Source organism: Phlebotomus argentipes, unplaced genomic scaffold, assembly GCF_947086385.1.
Source record: "Phlebotomus argentipes unplaced genomic scaffold, Phlebotomus argentipes genome assembly contig_32, whole genome shotgun sequence".
In the NCBI taxonomy this organism is placed as follows: Eukaryota; Metazoa; Arthropoda; class Insecta; order Diptera; family Psychodidae; genus Phlebotomus; species Phlebotomus argentipes.
Window position 1 is genome coordinate 1,092,039 of NW_026776187.1, and position 12,464 is coordinate 1,104,502.

General features: G+C 48.6%; 4 protein-coding genes across 5 annotated transcripts in view; 1 reads left to right on the forward strand and 3 right to left on the reverse strand.

Annotated features, from left to right (window-relative positions):
• LOC132264042 (kalirin) overlaps positions 1-4,540 on the reverse strand; it is a 28,589-nt gene extending 24,049 nt beyond the window's left edge. For both annotated transcript variants that reach the window (XM_059764094.1, XM_059764095.1), the window contains exons 1-4: positions 4,318-4,540; positions 3,289-3,579; positions 2,406-2,607; positions 143-2,104 (exon numbers count right to left, since the gene is read on the reverse strand). In XM_059764094.1, the coding sequence (XP_059620077.1) occupies positions 143-2,104; positions 2,406-2,607; positions 3,289-3,467 (2,343 nt within the window). In that variant the 5' untranslated portion in view covers positions 3,468-3,579; positions 4,318-4,540. The remainder of the gene's footprint in view (positions 1-142; positions 2,105-2,405; positions 2,608-3,288; positions 3,580-4,317) is intronic.
• Positions 4,541-5,246: 706 nt separating this feature from the next.
• On the forward strand, positions 5,247-6,401 carry LOC132264051 (elongator complex protein 5). The gene is made up of 2 exons (XM_059764111.1): positions 5,247-5,382; positions 5,455-6,401. The coding sequence occupies exons 1-2, from the start codon at positions 5,331-5,333 to the stop codon at positions 6,150-6,152; spliced, it is 750 nt and encodes a 249-aa protein (XP_059620094.1). The 5' UTR covers positions 5,247-5,330; the 3' UTR covers positions 6,153-6,401.
• On the reverse strand, positions 6,172-9,979 carry LOC132264044 (xylosyltransferase oxt). The gene is made up of 2 exons (XM_059764097.1): positions 8,705-9,979; positions 6,172-8,335 (listed from the first exon to the last, which is right to left on the reverse strand). The coding sequence occupies exons 1-2, from the start codon at positions 9,662-9,664 to the stop codon at positions 6,566-6,568; spliced, it is 2,730 nt and encodes a 909-aa protein (XP_059620080.1). The 5' UTR covers positions 9,665-9,979; the 3' UTR covers positions 6,172-6,565.
• An 84-nt stretch (positions 9,980-10,063) lies between these two features.
• LOC132264046 (protein ecdysoneless) lies at positions 10,064-12,293 on the reverse strand. The gene is made up of 2 exons (XM_059764099.1): positions 11,964-12,293; positions 10,064-11,905 (listed from the first exon to the last, which is right to left on the reverse strand). The coding sequence occupies exons 1-2, from the start codon at positions 12,220-12,222 to the stop codon at positions 10,239-10,241; spliced, it is 1,926 nt and encodes a 641-aa protein (XP_059620082.1). The 5' UTR covers positions 12,223-12,293; the 3' UTR covers positions 10,064-10,238.
• Between the last annotated feature and the right edge of the window lie 171 nt (positions 12,294-12,464).

Below are 12,464 nucleotides of genomic sequence, written 5' to 3' on the forward strand. Positions count from 1 at the left end.
ACCGTTTTAACTTTCACTTGAATTTCTTGCGATGAAATTGAAAATATATATATATGTGAAAGAGTAATTTTGAAATTAAAATGTAAACTGTGTTTTGAGTGGCTTTATGTAATTGAATTACTCAAAATAAGTGAAAACTCACCTCGAGAGCGTCTCTCTCGAAGAGTCTGAGGCGCAAGAAGAGATCCAATCGCATCTTTCGCGCCGACCACAATTCCTCCAGCTCAATTCGTTGCTTCGACAAATTCTCGATGGTGCTTTCGATGGCTGTGACTGATCCACTAGGATCCAGCTCCTCAGTGGCCCTGAGCTCCTGCAGCAGCGCCTCACCCTGCGCGATAGTCTGATCGCAGATCGTGAGAGTGTGCGCCTTCTGGTCCTGGCACTGCTGCAGCAGCCGTTCAGTGGACGAGAGATTCTCCTCCGGCAATAGAGAGTCACTGGCGGCAATGTCATTGCGTAGTTGCACCACCCAATTGCAGATCTCCTTGTCATGGGTATAGAATAGCACTGCGAGCTCCAGACGTCGCCGGCGTTGTTCCACACGACTGGCAAAAGACGCCACGTGCGTCTCAAGCTCGCGAGTCACTGTGTAGATCTCATTGGGAATCACTTCACCCGATCGTGCCAATTCATCTGCCGCAGAGAGAAGCTTCTCCGCATTGCTGTATGTATTCTGAGCCACATTCTCAAAGTGCTCATGAGATTTCTGATACACGCGCGCCTTTTGCAGATTCTTGCCAATCCCTGTGTTCTTCCTGAGGAACACCTCACCGTGATTCTCCAGCCAGTCCAGCACTTGCTTCACATCCTCTTGGAAGAGTCTCAGCGCCAGCGTCTGATGCAGTCGCACTTTGCCAGCATGCCATTTGGCCTCCAGGGCGCGATGATGGCCCAGAATCTGGTGGATCACTGCCAGAACATGCGAAGCACCCTCACTGTAATCCGCTGCTGGATTTCCGGCTCCATAGCTCGAGCCGCCATCGGATTTCTTATGCTCCGGCACTCCAGGCGGCGGCGGTTGATTGCACACCTGCACCAGATGATCCAGCTGATAGAGGAGCTTCTTGCTCGTGGAGTGAACTTCCGTGTACGCCTGACACATGGACTCATACAGATTCTGGTGCGTGCAGATGATATTCTCCAGGCTCTGAATGTCCATCGGCAGTTGCTGCCCCGCCTCACACGCCGACGCCCACGACGGCACATTATCACAGTACTGCTCTGCCTTGTGATGGAAGATGACACTGAGCGCCAGCACGGCCGTCCGCTCGTCTAATCCCGCCGCGAAGTCCTTCCACGTGCGATCCAGTCTGCTGGCCACAGTGCGGATATGTTGAGCGGCATAGTGGTTGCCCTCGATCAATTTCCCCGCCACGGCGAGAATTCTATTGATGTTCACGCACACATTCATGGAAGCCACAGCAAATTTCTGGTGCTCATCCTGCAGATTCTTCGCCACGGCATAATTGTGCCCAATCTCCACATAACTCATCTGAAAGATGTCCCTATTGTGCAGTATCCAATCGAACATCTTCTCGCAATCCTGCTCGAAGAGCTTCAATTGGAAGCACTGATCCAGCTTGTTCTTCCTCTGCTGCCACATGGTGAGCAAGTATTGCTGCGCACTGTGCACCGCCTCCAGTTGCTGCAACACCTGATTCACTGACGCAATCCGATCGGGGTTCCCGTGAGATCCATTGAGTGAGTGAGTATTGTTCGAATTCGATGCATGCGATGTGGAGTCATCGCCGCTTCCACTGCCACTCCCAGAGTCGGCGTTCAGTTTCGACAGCAGACGCTTCCCCTGCAAGTCCATCTCTTCGAGTGGCAGCTTCGTGATCTTCTTCTTCATCATGTCCTTGTGATGATCGAGCTCCATCAGCGCCCCATTCGCATCCTCGGCGAATTCACACCGCGATATGTCCTCTTGCAGATCGTCAATTCTGTCCAGCAAGTCACTCGCCTGCCAGAGGAACTCCTCCAGCTCCAGACGCGTGTCAATCCAACTGTTGTGGTCATACTGGAAAGTCCCATCAAGATCCGGCGTTATTTGCGACGAGTCGATGATTTTCCCCAGAGATTCAAGTGATATTGAGATTGTCTGCAAGGACAACAAGGCTTTCTTAGTGTCACAGAAATATTAATAAGAAAACTTGCGGATTTATTGGCTTCTATTTTTGAATATTGTACAGACATTCGATAAGACTTGGCATCAGGAATTTCTCTCGAACAATAATCATTGTTAGTGGAGCAAATTATCGAACTCCAAAATCCATGGGTGATTTGGCACAGTGCCTAAATTCTCTCACCGAAGGACGCGCAATTGCGCCAAGGATTCACCACCAAACTGACGCCTGGAGAAGCAGGAAGAGGAAGTGTTGACCATGAAATTGCATACTCACTTCAAATTTGTATTTGTGACTCGAGATTGAAGACCTCTGCTTCTGCCAGAAGTTGTCCGACTTGATAATCACCACTTGATGCACAACACCAGTGACAAAGTTCTCCTGCAGCGTCTTGAAGATGGTCTTGAGACTGCCCGAAGAACTTCCGCTGCCGCGATTGTCAATCACTATCGTGAATCCGATCGATCTGGCCTCGTCGCTGCAATCAAATCCAGAGTTTGTGTGTCAATAAAAGTCAATTGAATTCATTTAACAAATTGATACATCATCTCCAACTCAGTCTCTCCACTTTCATTCAGTCAGATTTACACTCAATTTACGATTCAAGACTCAACTGTAAATTAATCCAAATGTTTTGTGAGAACTCATTACATTCCACGCAATTGCAAAATATCTGAGGTCGATTGCAGTGCATTAAGAATAATAGAATTTCTCCTGTTTCTCTATACAAGAAACACATTGGTTGTGATCGTTTTGAATGATTTTTAGATAGAGGATCTGGAATAACAGTAAGAAACCTTTGAGAATTCCATGTAATTGGCAGAAAGACCTAGATTTGATAATGAGCTAAGAAGTGTCACTGTTAAATTGGTTTAAAAGCTTCCAAAATGAAACATTCTTGTAATCAAATTGATTCGAATTAGCATAAGAATGAATTCGGTGGTATTTCTTCTCACACGCCTCGTCAAGACACTTCAAATTGCGTGGATTCGAAAGCAAGTCGGTAGCACAAAACATTGGTCATAATTTGAGGCCTAATCGTTCGAATCACTCCGTCCTAATCTCGCAGAAAGCGCGCACTCCTTCGAAATTGCTCTGCTTCTCCACCCAATGATGCACGCAAAAGTTTCACTGCACATCACGAAATGAAGCTACTCACTTTGGTATGCCAATCAGATAGCTGAGCAGGCGTCGCCAGTCCTCCAGCTTCGCCCTGTCGCGCCGCGTGGAGCTGGGAAAGCAGATGATGGGGCCACCGCGGTTGTCCCGGCTGCCCGGCAGAATGGCCAGCTTGTCCTGGAGCAGCGGCAGCAGGTCCAGCGCCCTCAGGCCGTCCATCGCAACACGTCCGCGCAGTCCCAGCGGAATGACCCAAACACCCTGGCAATTCGGCTGTTCCGTTTCCCTCGCGCTCGATGCAATTCTAATCTTCAGCGGCACCCAATCGTATCTGCGGAGTGCAATTAAATCGTATATCATTGCATGACTGTCTGACGGTGATGCCCGCTCAAAACAGCCCAGCTCTTGGCACGTCTCTTGCATCTCAGCCCCGCGCACGGATCTCCTCTCGCTCCGTCTCGCGGGCGCAACTTCATGCACTTGTGGCGCAGCGGCCTTTGAAAAAATACATGCTCTTCTGGGGGAGTTAAAGCGCGAAAAAAATCCGCGAGTGTGCAATAAAAAAGTCGAACAAATTTCACACCACACAGCGAACTTATATACTCTTCACTCTCCTATTAATTATAATTGCAATAAATATTTCATTTTAATGCAATCAAGCGTTGTGGGGCGCCTCTTGCACAGCTCGCGGATGCCGTTCGACTGAGTGCGAGGCGCTCTTCTGGCCAACTCCCCCAAATCTCTCCCCCAGAGCCGACACTTGGGCCAAGAGCCAAGTGAAAGAGAGCGTGTGTGGAGGAGGAAGACACCGCGCTTTGATGGCTCTTTCTTGACGCAATCGATGATGTCTTGGGCGCCTCTCACTGGCTCCATCATGTTATAAATACACTCCGCACTCTTTGTGGTGCCTTTTTCGTCACTCTGGACTCGCCAAAGAGCGCCAGGCGCGCCAGCATGCCCAAAAACGGCCAACTCTCTGCTCAGGGAGCCGCGCTCCACTCCCAAAACCCACCCCCGGGCCCCGCGGGAATCCTGAGTGGCACAGGGAAGCGCCCCCCCGAAAACTTACCCACTCCTCTATCGACCATTTAGTGTTGTTTTATTTTCGCAGCACCGACAGGGGCACTATTAGCGGTTCCTTAGCGCAACTAACACATAAATTACGTGGGGCACACATTATTGTCGCGGTTTCAGCGTCACTTTAGCTGATAAAGCGCACTATTTGATGAGGATTTTCACATATGGGCAAGGAGGAAAAATCACACAGAAAAACACACAATGGCGAGCTCACGTTTGACAGCTGGGGGCGCTGCAGTCTACCGGCTGACTTTTTGAGTACTAAAAGTTGGAGGCGCGAAAGATAAATCTTTTGAATTGCTGAGTTTCGAATGAGATTATCTCTAACGGAGTGGCCTATGATCCCCAATGGGGCGTTAAAGCCACAAAAGTAAGTAAGTAAAGGCTTTTTGTGTTTCTGATTACTTAAAAAAAAACTGGTTTAATTTGCCACCTGAGGATAACAGTTAGTAATAAATAGCGTAATTAAAAATATCCTTCTTTATTGTGACATGAACTTTTAAGTCCTGAAGGAGTGTTAAGGAATTTTTATACACATTGTGGAAGTGTCAGGAAGTATTGTGCATATTTTAGCCATGTCTTATAATTATTTTTTATTTAAATTGTATTTGTGGAAATATCTTGCAGCCCTTTTTCACCAGAGTGTGTCAGCCAGGTCATCAGTTACGAGTAGTTAAAGGGATTAATAGTAGTAATACATATTTCACAAGGATAGCGTTGATTTGTTTAACTTCCTTGAAAAGTCAAAATACTTTTTGGCATCTGTCCTGACATTTTTTTATGCTACACATAGATTCAAGTTGGCGCGGCTTCACAATTAGTTCTAAACAAATACGCTACGTGGCGTAGCGCGTGTCGGAAACTCGATATATCGAATGGTCGAATCAGCAACAGCGCTGGCAACCCTAGAGGGCCGTCAGTCGGGTTGTTGTCACGAAAGAGACACATCAAAAACACCACATGTAGATTTGTATTTGCCTACAGTTTTCTCTGGATTTTTTCACGATGTTGGCCAGCATGATATCACAGCATCACCAAAAGATCCTCCTCTTCGTGGGTAAGTCGATATTTTTTCACTTCACTATCGTTTTTCAACACATTTCTCGTTGAAAATCCTTTTGCTCAACAGATCGAGTTGGTGTCGAGGAGGCGTGCTGGAAAAGGCTGATGCAAGTTCTTCTGGAGGATTTAAAGGCTCAGACGATCCTGGAAAACTTCCTAGAAATCTCGAATCACCTCACAGATGAGAGGAAGTCCATGAATTTTCACGAGTTGTTGAAGTTTCCCGAGGAGACTGTGAGTATTGTCTTCTCACCTGTGGCAGATATCGTGAAGCAGTACGAAGTGGAGGATTTCTTCCGCATAATCCAGAAATTGCGTTGGTGTCCTCAAGTGAGGCACATTGTGCTGTTTGCACAGGAGAAGTACATTGAAGGGAACTTTGTTGTGCCCTTCCTTGAGCACTTGGCGGAGGAAATTGTGACGCTAGACGGCAAAAGCGAGCTGAAGATTGTCTCCCGGAAAGCCGGCGGTTCTGTGACGAAGAAATGCTACAACTTCCGAATTGAGGAGAACAGGATCGTCACGGCGGCGATGAGCAGAGAAAACACACCAAAGACACTTGACAACACTCTGGACATTGATAATCTTGGGACGTTCAAGATTGGACTCAGCGATCAGGATTTGGTGGCGCGGAATCGACTGATTCTGCCCTTTGAGAAGCACATGCTGGAGCAGAAGAGCACCGAGAAGCAGGATGCCAAAGTGATTTACTACCCAGAAGCTGATGATGATATTGACGAAGAGGATCCGGACTTTGAACTGTAAAGTAAGCAAAATTCCGGTGTTTTTGATAGAAAAAAATATATTTAAGGATTTCATACTAGTTATTTGATACACTTTACACGGAAAAATCTCAATATGATTTTACAATTGATCGATGCACACTTCCTGAAGGGTGAAATGTGATCTCTCGCTCCTTATTTAACACTATATTGCGTGACTTATTCATTAAATATGGCACTGCAATATCTGAGAAAGATATTTGTCTCCATTAAAAATTGTGAAAGGGAAAAACAGTGAGATATTCTTTAATATTCGTCTTCACTCTGATATTTGAGGTGTGTGTGTTTGTTTTTCTTTTGAAAGGAGGAAAAAAGACAGCGAAGCTCCTGAAAAGTTGGGCTAAAAGTCCCCAGAAATCGCTAAAATATCACAAATTTGCCTCTCTTTGCTCTTGTCTACGCTTTCACGTTGCTCTGCAAATTGTCATCACTCTTTGGATCGGGAGCCGCTGAACTCCAGGCCGTGTCTTCGCACTTCTCCACGTAGCTAAGCTGGGGGATTGCGTGGCGCGAGCACATCTCGCGAAGGATGAAGAATTGACTCACAAGATTGTCTATCCACTGAGCCAATTCGCGTCCTGTTTTCTCAGCGTTCTCCCTTGCTTTCAGCTCAAGAGGAGCTCTCTCTGCTGCACTCTGTACATGAGAAATCCATTCACTGGACACATGAAGGGATTCACTGATTGTTCCTCTGTTTATCCTTCGCGCATCTTCAACTGCGACCTCTTCGCCGTCGTGAAATTGCATTGGGACGATCAGGAAGCGACAAATTGCCACCGTGGTCTTCTTCAGGATCAGTTTCACTGTCCAAACCCCGGGCAATAAGGGCTTCCGCAAGTTTCCCTTTACGAAATTCACTGACGCTCCACTGGCGTCTTCGATATGAAGCTCAGAAGTGTCGGCGAGGTTTCCAGTCGGATCCAACCAGATTGCCGTGAGATTTACCAGGGCAGTGTGGTTATCTGAAGCTGCCAAGCGAAAGATCAGCACAGGCTCTGATTGTGGGCCGAGAGCGCGCGGATAATTGCGTCCAATTTGCTCCTTCTGGTCGTAATCTGAACTCACTTCGAGTCTCCTGAAGCGTCGATTGGCGGTCTGAACCATTTGTGTGGGCTTCACCAGAATCTCCATGAGGCTGGATTCCGTCTCGTCAGCCGACCAAGAGATCTCATGCTGCACAATAAAGCCTTTGAATTCATCGTCCTCCATGAAATTCATCACCTCGACGATCTTTCCCGACTGCAGAGTCTCTTCTGACTGCGTCTTCGCATTGATGCGCGCCAAACTCGCCGCCACTGTGAGCAGAACATCATCCGGCGGAGGACTGCGATCCAGGTAGTGATAGACGCTCTGCCAGTAGCGATTCAGACTGGGAGTGTCGGCAGGATAGGGGCCAAAGAGCCACTCCTCGAGCTGCAAAATGACAGCCTGATTGACGATGGGCTCGAACTTCCTCGCGAAGAACAGCTGCTTCGCCTCTGTCGCTTGCAGTCTCGGCCAGTCGTCGGGTTTGAAGTCATTGGGACTGCATCCGCACCAGTCCACAACGTGCTTGTACTGACACTTGCACCCCAAGCGACGCTTCCAGTTCGTCACGTGAAGATTGTTGTCGATGTACGTGTGGCAAAACTGCGAGTTCCGCAGTACAGTGTGGAAGAACGACTCTGCCGGCAGGAGTGTGTGCCTGAAAATTGTCAGCAGGCCCGTCAGCAAGTCATCCTCGACATCCTCCTTCGTCACATAGCCCACAAACTCCCGATTGAGCGCAATCCAGTCACTTCCACCGTCGATTTGCACACCGTGCGGCAATTCTCGATCGCCAACGCGCCACATGTGCGTGTCACACTCCACAAATGTCTTGTCCAGGCCTTGCTTCTGGATGAATCGCTGCACCTCTCGCCCGTGGGACTTCACAAAATTCATTCCGTGATTCGCCGTGAGGAAGTCCGTCAGTTTCTCCATACTCTTCACGGGAAAATCGCTCTCGCTGAGATTAATCACATAATCCCAGGACCAGGAAGAGGCCAAAAGCTCTCGCATGGACGTCAGCAACATCTGCAAGAGCGACGCTCCGCCCCAAATGGTGGAGAAGCGCTGTCGCGTGAGCCGAATGTTGGGATATTTTGACTCCAGGCGCACTAGGTTGCGGAAAAGATAGTCCTGACGCTGGAAAGATAAGAGTGATAAACATTCCATTATTGAGCTCTTAAATCGCCGCTCAATTACACTGTGTGTGGCTTAACGAGCAATCTGATAAGAAGTTCTCTCTCTCTCTTTCGCAAGGGGTAAATATTCGGTATAATTTCACTTGACTATTGAGGAAAGAGGTCACGAAAGCGGAAATAGCGTGAGGACAGAAAATTGTGTGTGATCAAGGGGCAATCAAGTTAGGAATTGGAGTACAAAGTTATGGAATTAGGAGAATTTCTCACAAAATTATTATCAATATTTCTGGACGAAGTAGAAATGATCTGGAGCTGTAGGAGCACCAAATTTCCCCCATGAACAGCCCCTTTGCCTCTGATAGAATCTTACCGAATCGACGTGGATGTAGAAGTAATTCTGGGGCGAGTAGAGCGCTTTCAGAAGTCGATGAACTTGCCTCAGCGCCCGACCGTTCAGGGTGAGAAGGAAGGCAATCCGGACCCGTGGCTTTCCGCTCTTTGGTATCAACTCCGCCACTTGTGCTGCGAACTTCCGGATGCCCGTCTCGTAGATGTTGACGGCAAAGTAGCCGCCACACGCTTCCTTGGCATCTCCGGGACACTTCATGTTGCAGCTGGGATCGGGAAGCTTGGCATTGGCCGGCGGCTCATCGTTGCCACAGAAGCACTCTGTGGAGTATTGTACTCCGGCGTAGACGAAGCCTGATTGCAGGCACATCTTGATGCAGTGCGACGGGGAATTGCTGCCCTTGAAGTTTGTATAGTAGCCGGACAGGATGCGGAACTTCTTCTCGTCTCTGTAGCAGCCGAGGGCGCGATTGGGCAGATGGTGGCCTCTCGGGCAGGTGCTGGGCAGCCAGGAGCTGTACAGCTGACCGGATTGAATGGCACAACTGATGTTGGCGATATGTTGCTTGCATTCCTGCGTCTTGGCGCGATTGATGGCCGAGATGGCTTCGCGGGCGTGAATGGAGCACGGTGGGCTGAAGGGCAGATCCTCCAAGTGAAGCTTCTGGGCTGTTTTCCTGTCATGCAAGCTGGATTCCCGGGGATTCCGATTGGAGTTGCTGTTGTGGCCATCCTCGTCATCCACGATGACGTGGTTTTGACTCGCCAGCTTCCCTTTGGGCTGCTCAACGTGCGCCTCCTTCTCTGCCGCTGATATGTGGTGATGGTGCAGGTCATCATCTATCGTGTGACTGCCGAGCAGAGGCAACTTGAGGGACTTGTAGGCCAGGAAGACCTGCAAGGAGATGATGAGCAGCCCCAGAAGGAAGAAGACTCTGTATCGCCGCACCCATCGGCCAGCGAGAGTCTCTACGATTGCCATCAAAGACACCCCGAGAAGGACTCCTCATTCAGCTGATAAGTCCTCAGCGCGCTTTTGATCCTCGCAGGATTGAGCAATTTTTCCCCCTGTCCGGAATTGTCACACTTCACACGCACCGTCTCCACTGGACTTCGTCTTCTGGGCATTTTCTGGGTATTACGAATTGCGTCATTGTTATCACTAGTTGCCACCAATTATCTAGTTTGTATTCATAACACTCTCAAGGCGATTCAAGCCATCACACTAGCATTTTTTCACCTTTTTCTCGAAGCTCTAAAGAGGCTTCGTAAAAATTGGCTGAAATCACCGAAAAACTCTGACAGTTCGAATCTGGAATTCGAAATTTTGCATGCTCTACTTTTTGGCGGCAAACGCAATTGAAAACTCTATTTTCCCTCCTTTATTGAATTTATTTCCATTGGAAGGATTTTGCAAAGCAGTCAATAAGTGCCAGAGGAAGCCTTCGGTGTCCTCTAGCATTGGGCGTATAACAAGAAATATGTGCTTTTATGCTAGAATGTCATGTAAAGCTCAGTGGAAGTTCACAGGCGGAGATGAGAAGATGCGCGGAATTCTATTCCTGTGTGTTCTGGTTAGGTCCTGGCGGCTTCAGTCGCACACCCATCGATCCCAGGAGATTGGACGCCGGTCCAGGACTGCCCAGCTGTGCCTGGTAGCTCTCCATCATGTTCTTCAGCGTATTGAGGTCAATGTCCACCGGTGTGAAGTCTTCAATGTCGTCAAAAGCATCATCTGCTGATGGAGTCTTCTTCTCAAAGCTCTCTCCAATTGTTGTCTTTGCCAGCTCCTTGTCCATCTGCTTCATGTAGACGTCCAGATTCGTTTCTGTCTTTACAATGTTCATCTCGTCGATGTTTCTGTCTATTTCCGTGTCGTCTCCGTAGTCGCTCATGTCAGAATTCGAGTCATCCCACTTGTCTTCGGGAATCACGAGGTCAAGAAGGTTCTTCACGTGCGACTGAAAGGCATCAGGATCGAAGTCCACGGTATCTTCTGCAGCAGTAGAGGCAAATTGTACTTTTCCCTTTGCCTTCTTCACGCCGCGCTGAGGACGAATTGGTGGCGTGGTTGACTCAACTTCCACACCCTCGGCGGATGACTTCTGAGCGAGGAATTCTGAAAGTTTCCCGGCAATGTCCTCACAATCTCCATTCACTTGAGCTGCGCTGTCTCCATAGCGATCTTGCAGCATTTTGTCCAGCTCTTCCGGAGCAATGTTGAGCCAGGATTCGTCATCATTGGGAGGCAATGATGGTTCCAGCTTCTTAAATTCGTCAATACTCAGGTCGATGGACTTGAGATCATCGAGCAATTGCTGGCCAGTGAGTGTATTCTCGCGCAAATCGATGATGTTGGTGCGATAGTAGTCTTTAGCGGCGTCAATCAGGCGAGTATGATCCTTCGAGCCCTCGAGGAAGTCCTGGAAGTAGCCTTTCTCACGCAGACTCTCCACGTACTTGATCCAGTGGCGATTTGTGTTGAAGTCCGCCTCTGGTTTGGCTTGAGAGGCGAGAATTTCGAAGCCACACGCAATTTTCATGCCCAAACTGTGCGATGGGAAGCTCTTGCTTGAGCTGTTGGGCAGATTCCAGCCTGTGCGGCGGTCAGGAGTGTAGCTGGAGTGCATCAACATGGCATACAGACACTTAGTGAAGGTGATTCTGGTGTAAACACGATTCTCAGGTGGGAAGAATCGCATGGCGCGACACACTTTCATGTCCACGGCGTCACGACTGCAGAACTCCCGGATGGCGCTGGCAATCAGTGTGGGCTTGTGTCGCAGGAGGGCAGCAACGCCCACAGGCACATAGGCAGTGGCACGGTGGAGATTCTCAGCGATTCTGGCCGGATAACTTCCGGTGCGCCGAAGAATGCTGTTCTCAATCTCATTGCTCACGCGATGACGAGAGAGATCTGATCGAATTTGTGTGACACTTTCAGTCACAGCTCGAGGAGTGTCTTCCGCGTCGTTCCGGATAAGATGCAGCGCCCCGTCGGCAATGAAGACACACTGATGGCAAGTGTCCGGATTCGCCCAGTTGGGGAGATGATTGGCCACCTCAATCAGAAGAAATTCTCCATCTCCGTCCACTGTGCGAACAACCAGACCTGGAATCTGACGTGTCAGTTCGTACAGCAGAGCCACGATGAACCATTCATCCTCAATATTGTCCCCATAGTGAGAGATTCCATAGAGATGAGCCGGAAGACTTTCGACATCTGCAACAAAGACATTCAATTGGCATCGCGCTAGCGTTAACTCGTGTCATTGACTCACCGCCCGGCGTCTGGCCTTGATGATCAATCAGCAGATGAGCGTTTCCGGGGCGAGCTCGCACACGAAAGGCATCCCTGTGCCAAATGTAGCCACGACAAAACGCCTCTGAAACTCCTTCCACTTGCACTAGGATCTCATTCAGCTCCTCGTTTTGGCTGTTTTCTGCAGCTTCCAGTCGAGGAAACAAGTAGTACTCGATGTAGTCATCTTCACGGACAAATTCTAACACACCATTCGACACCATTTTGCATTTCTGCATGCAAATTCACCGAAATTCCTCTGGTTCTTTCCACTGAAAAGTCCTCGTGAGACGAACGATGTTTTGACAACACAAAGAGGTCAATTTTACCGCTATGAGCGCTGCTGTCGCTGCGAAGAATTGGCATTTCAAATGATAAAGAAAGTGTCTGCAATAACGCTTTTCAATTTCTTTTTTCTCAATTTCTTATATAGACATTTTCTAATTCCTTTTGGATTTTTCTGCACTTGAATTTGGGTTGA

Bases quoted from the DNA above. Each gene is read 5' to 3' on its own strand.
- LOC132264051 (XM_059764111.1), top strand. From the start codon at position 5,331: ATGTTGGCCAGCATGATATCACAGCATCACCAAAAGATCCTCCTCTTC. The intron at 5,383-5,454 runs GTAAGTCGATAT...TTTGCTCAACAG, and splicing joins AAAGATCCTCCTCTTCGTGG to ATCGAGTTGGTGTCGAGGAG.
- LOC132264044 (XM_059764097.1), bottom strand. From the start codon at position 9,664: ATGGCAATCGTAGAGACTCTCGCTGGCCGATGGGTGCGGCGATACAGA. The intron at 8,336-8,704 runs GTAAGATTCTAT...TTATCTTTCCAG, and splicing joins TCTACATCCACGTCGATTCG to CGTCAGGACTATCTTTTCCG.
- LOC132264046 (XM_059764099.1), bottom strand. From the start codon at position 12,222: ATGCAGAAATGCAAAATGGTGTCGAATGGTGTGTTAGAATTTGTCCGT. The intron at 11,906-11,963 runs GTGAGTCAATGA...TCTTTGTTGCAG, and splicing joins TCAAGGCCAGACGCCGGGCG to ATGTCGAAAGTCTTCCGGCT.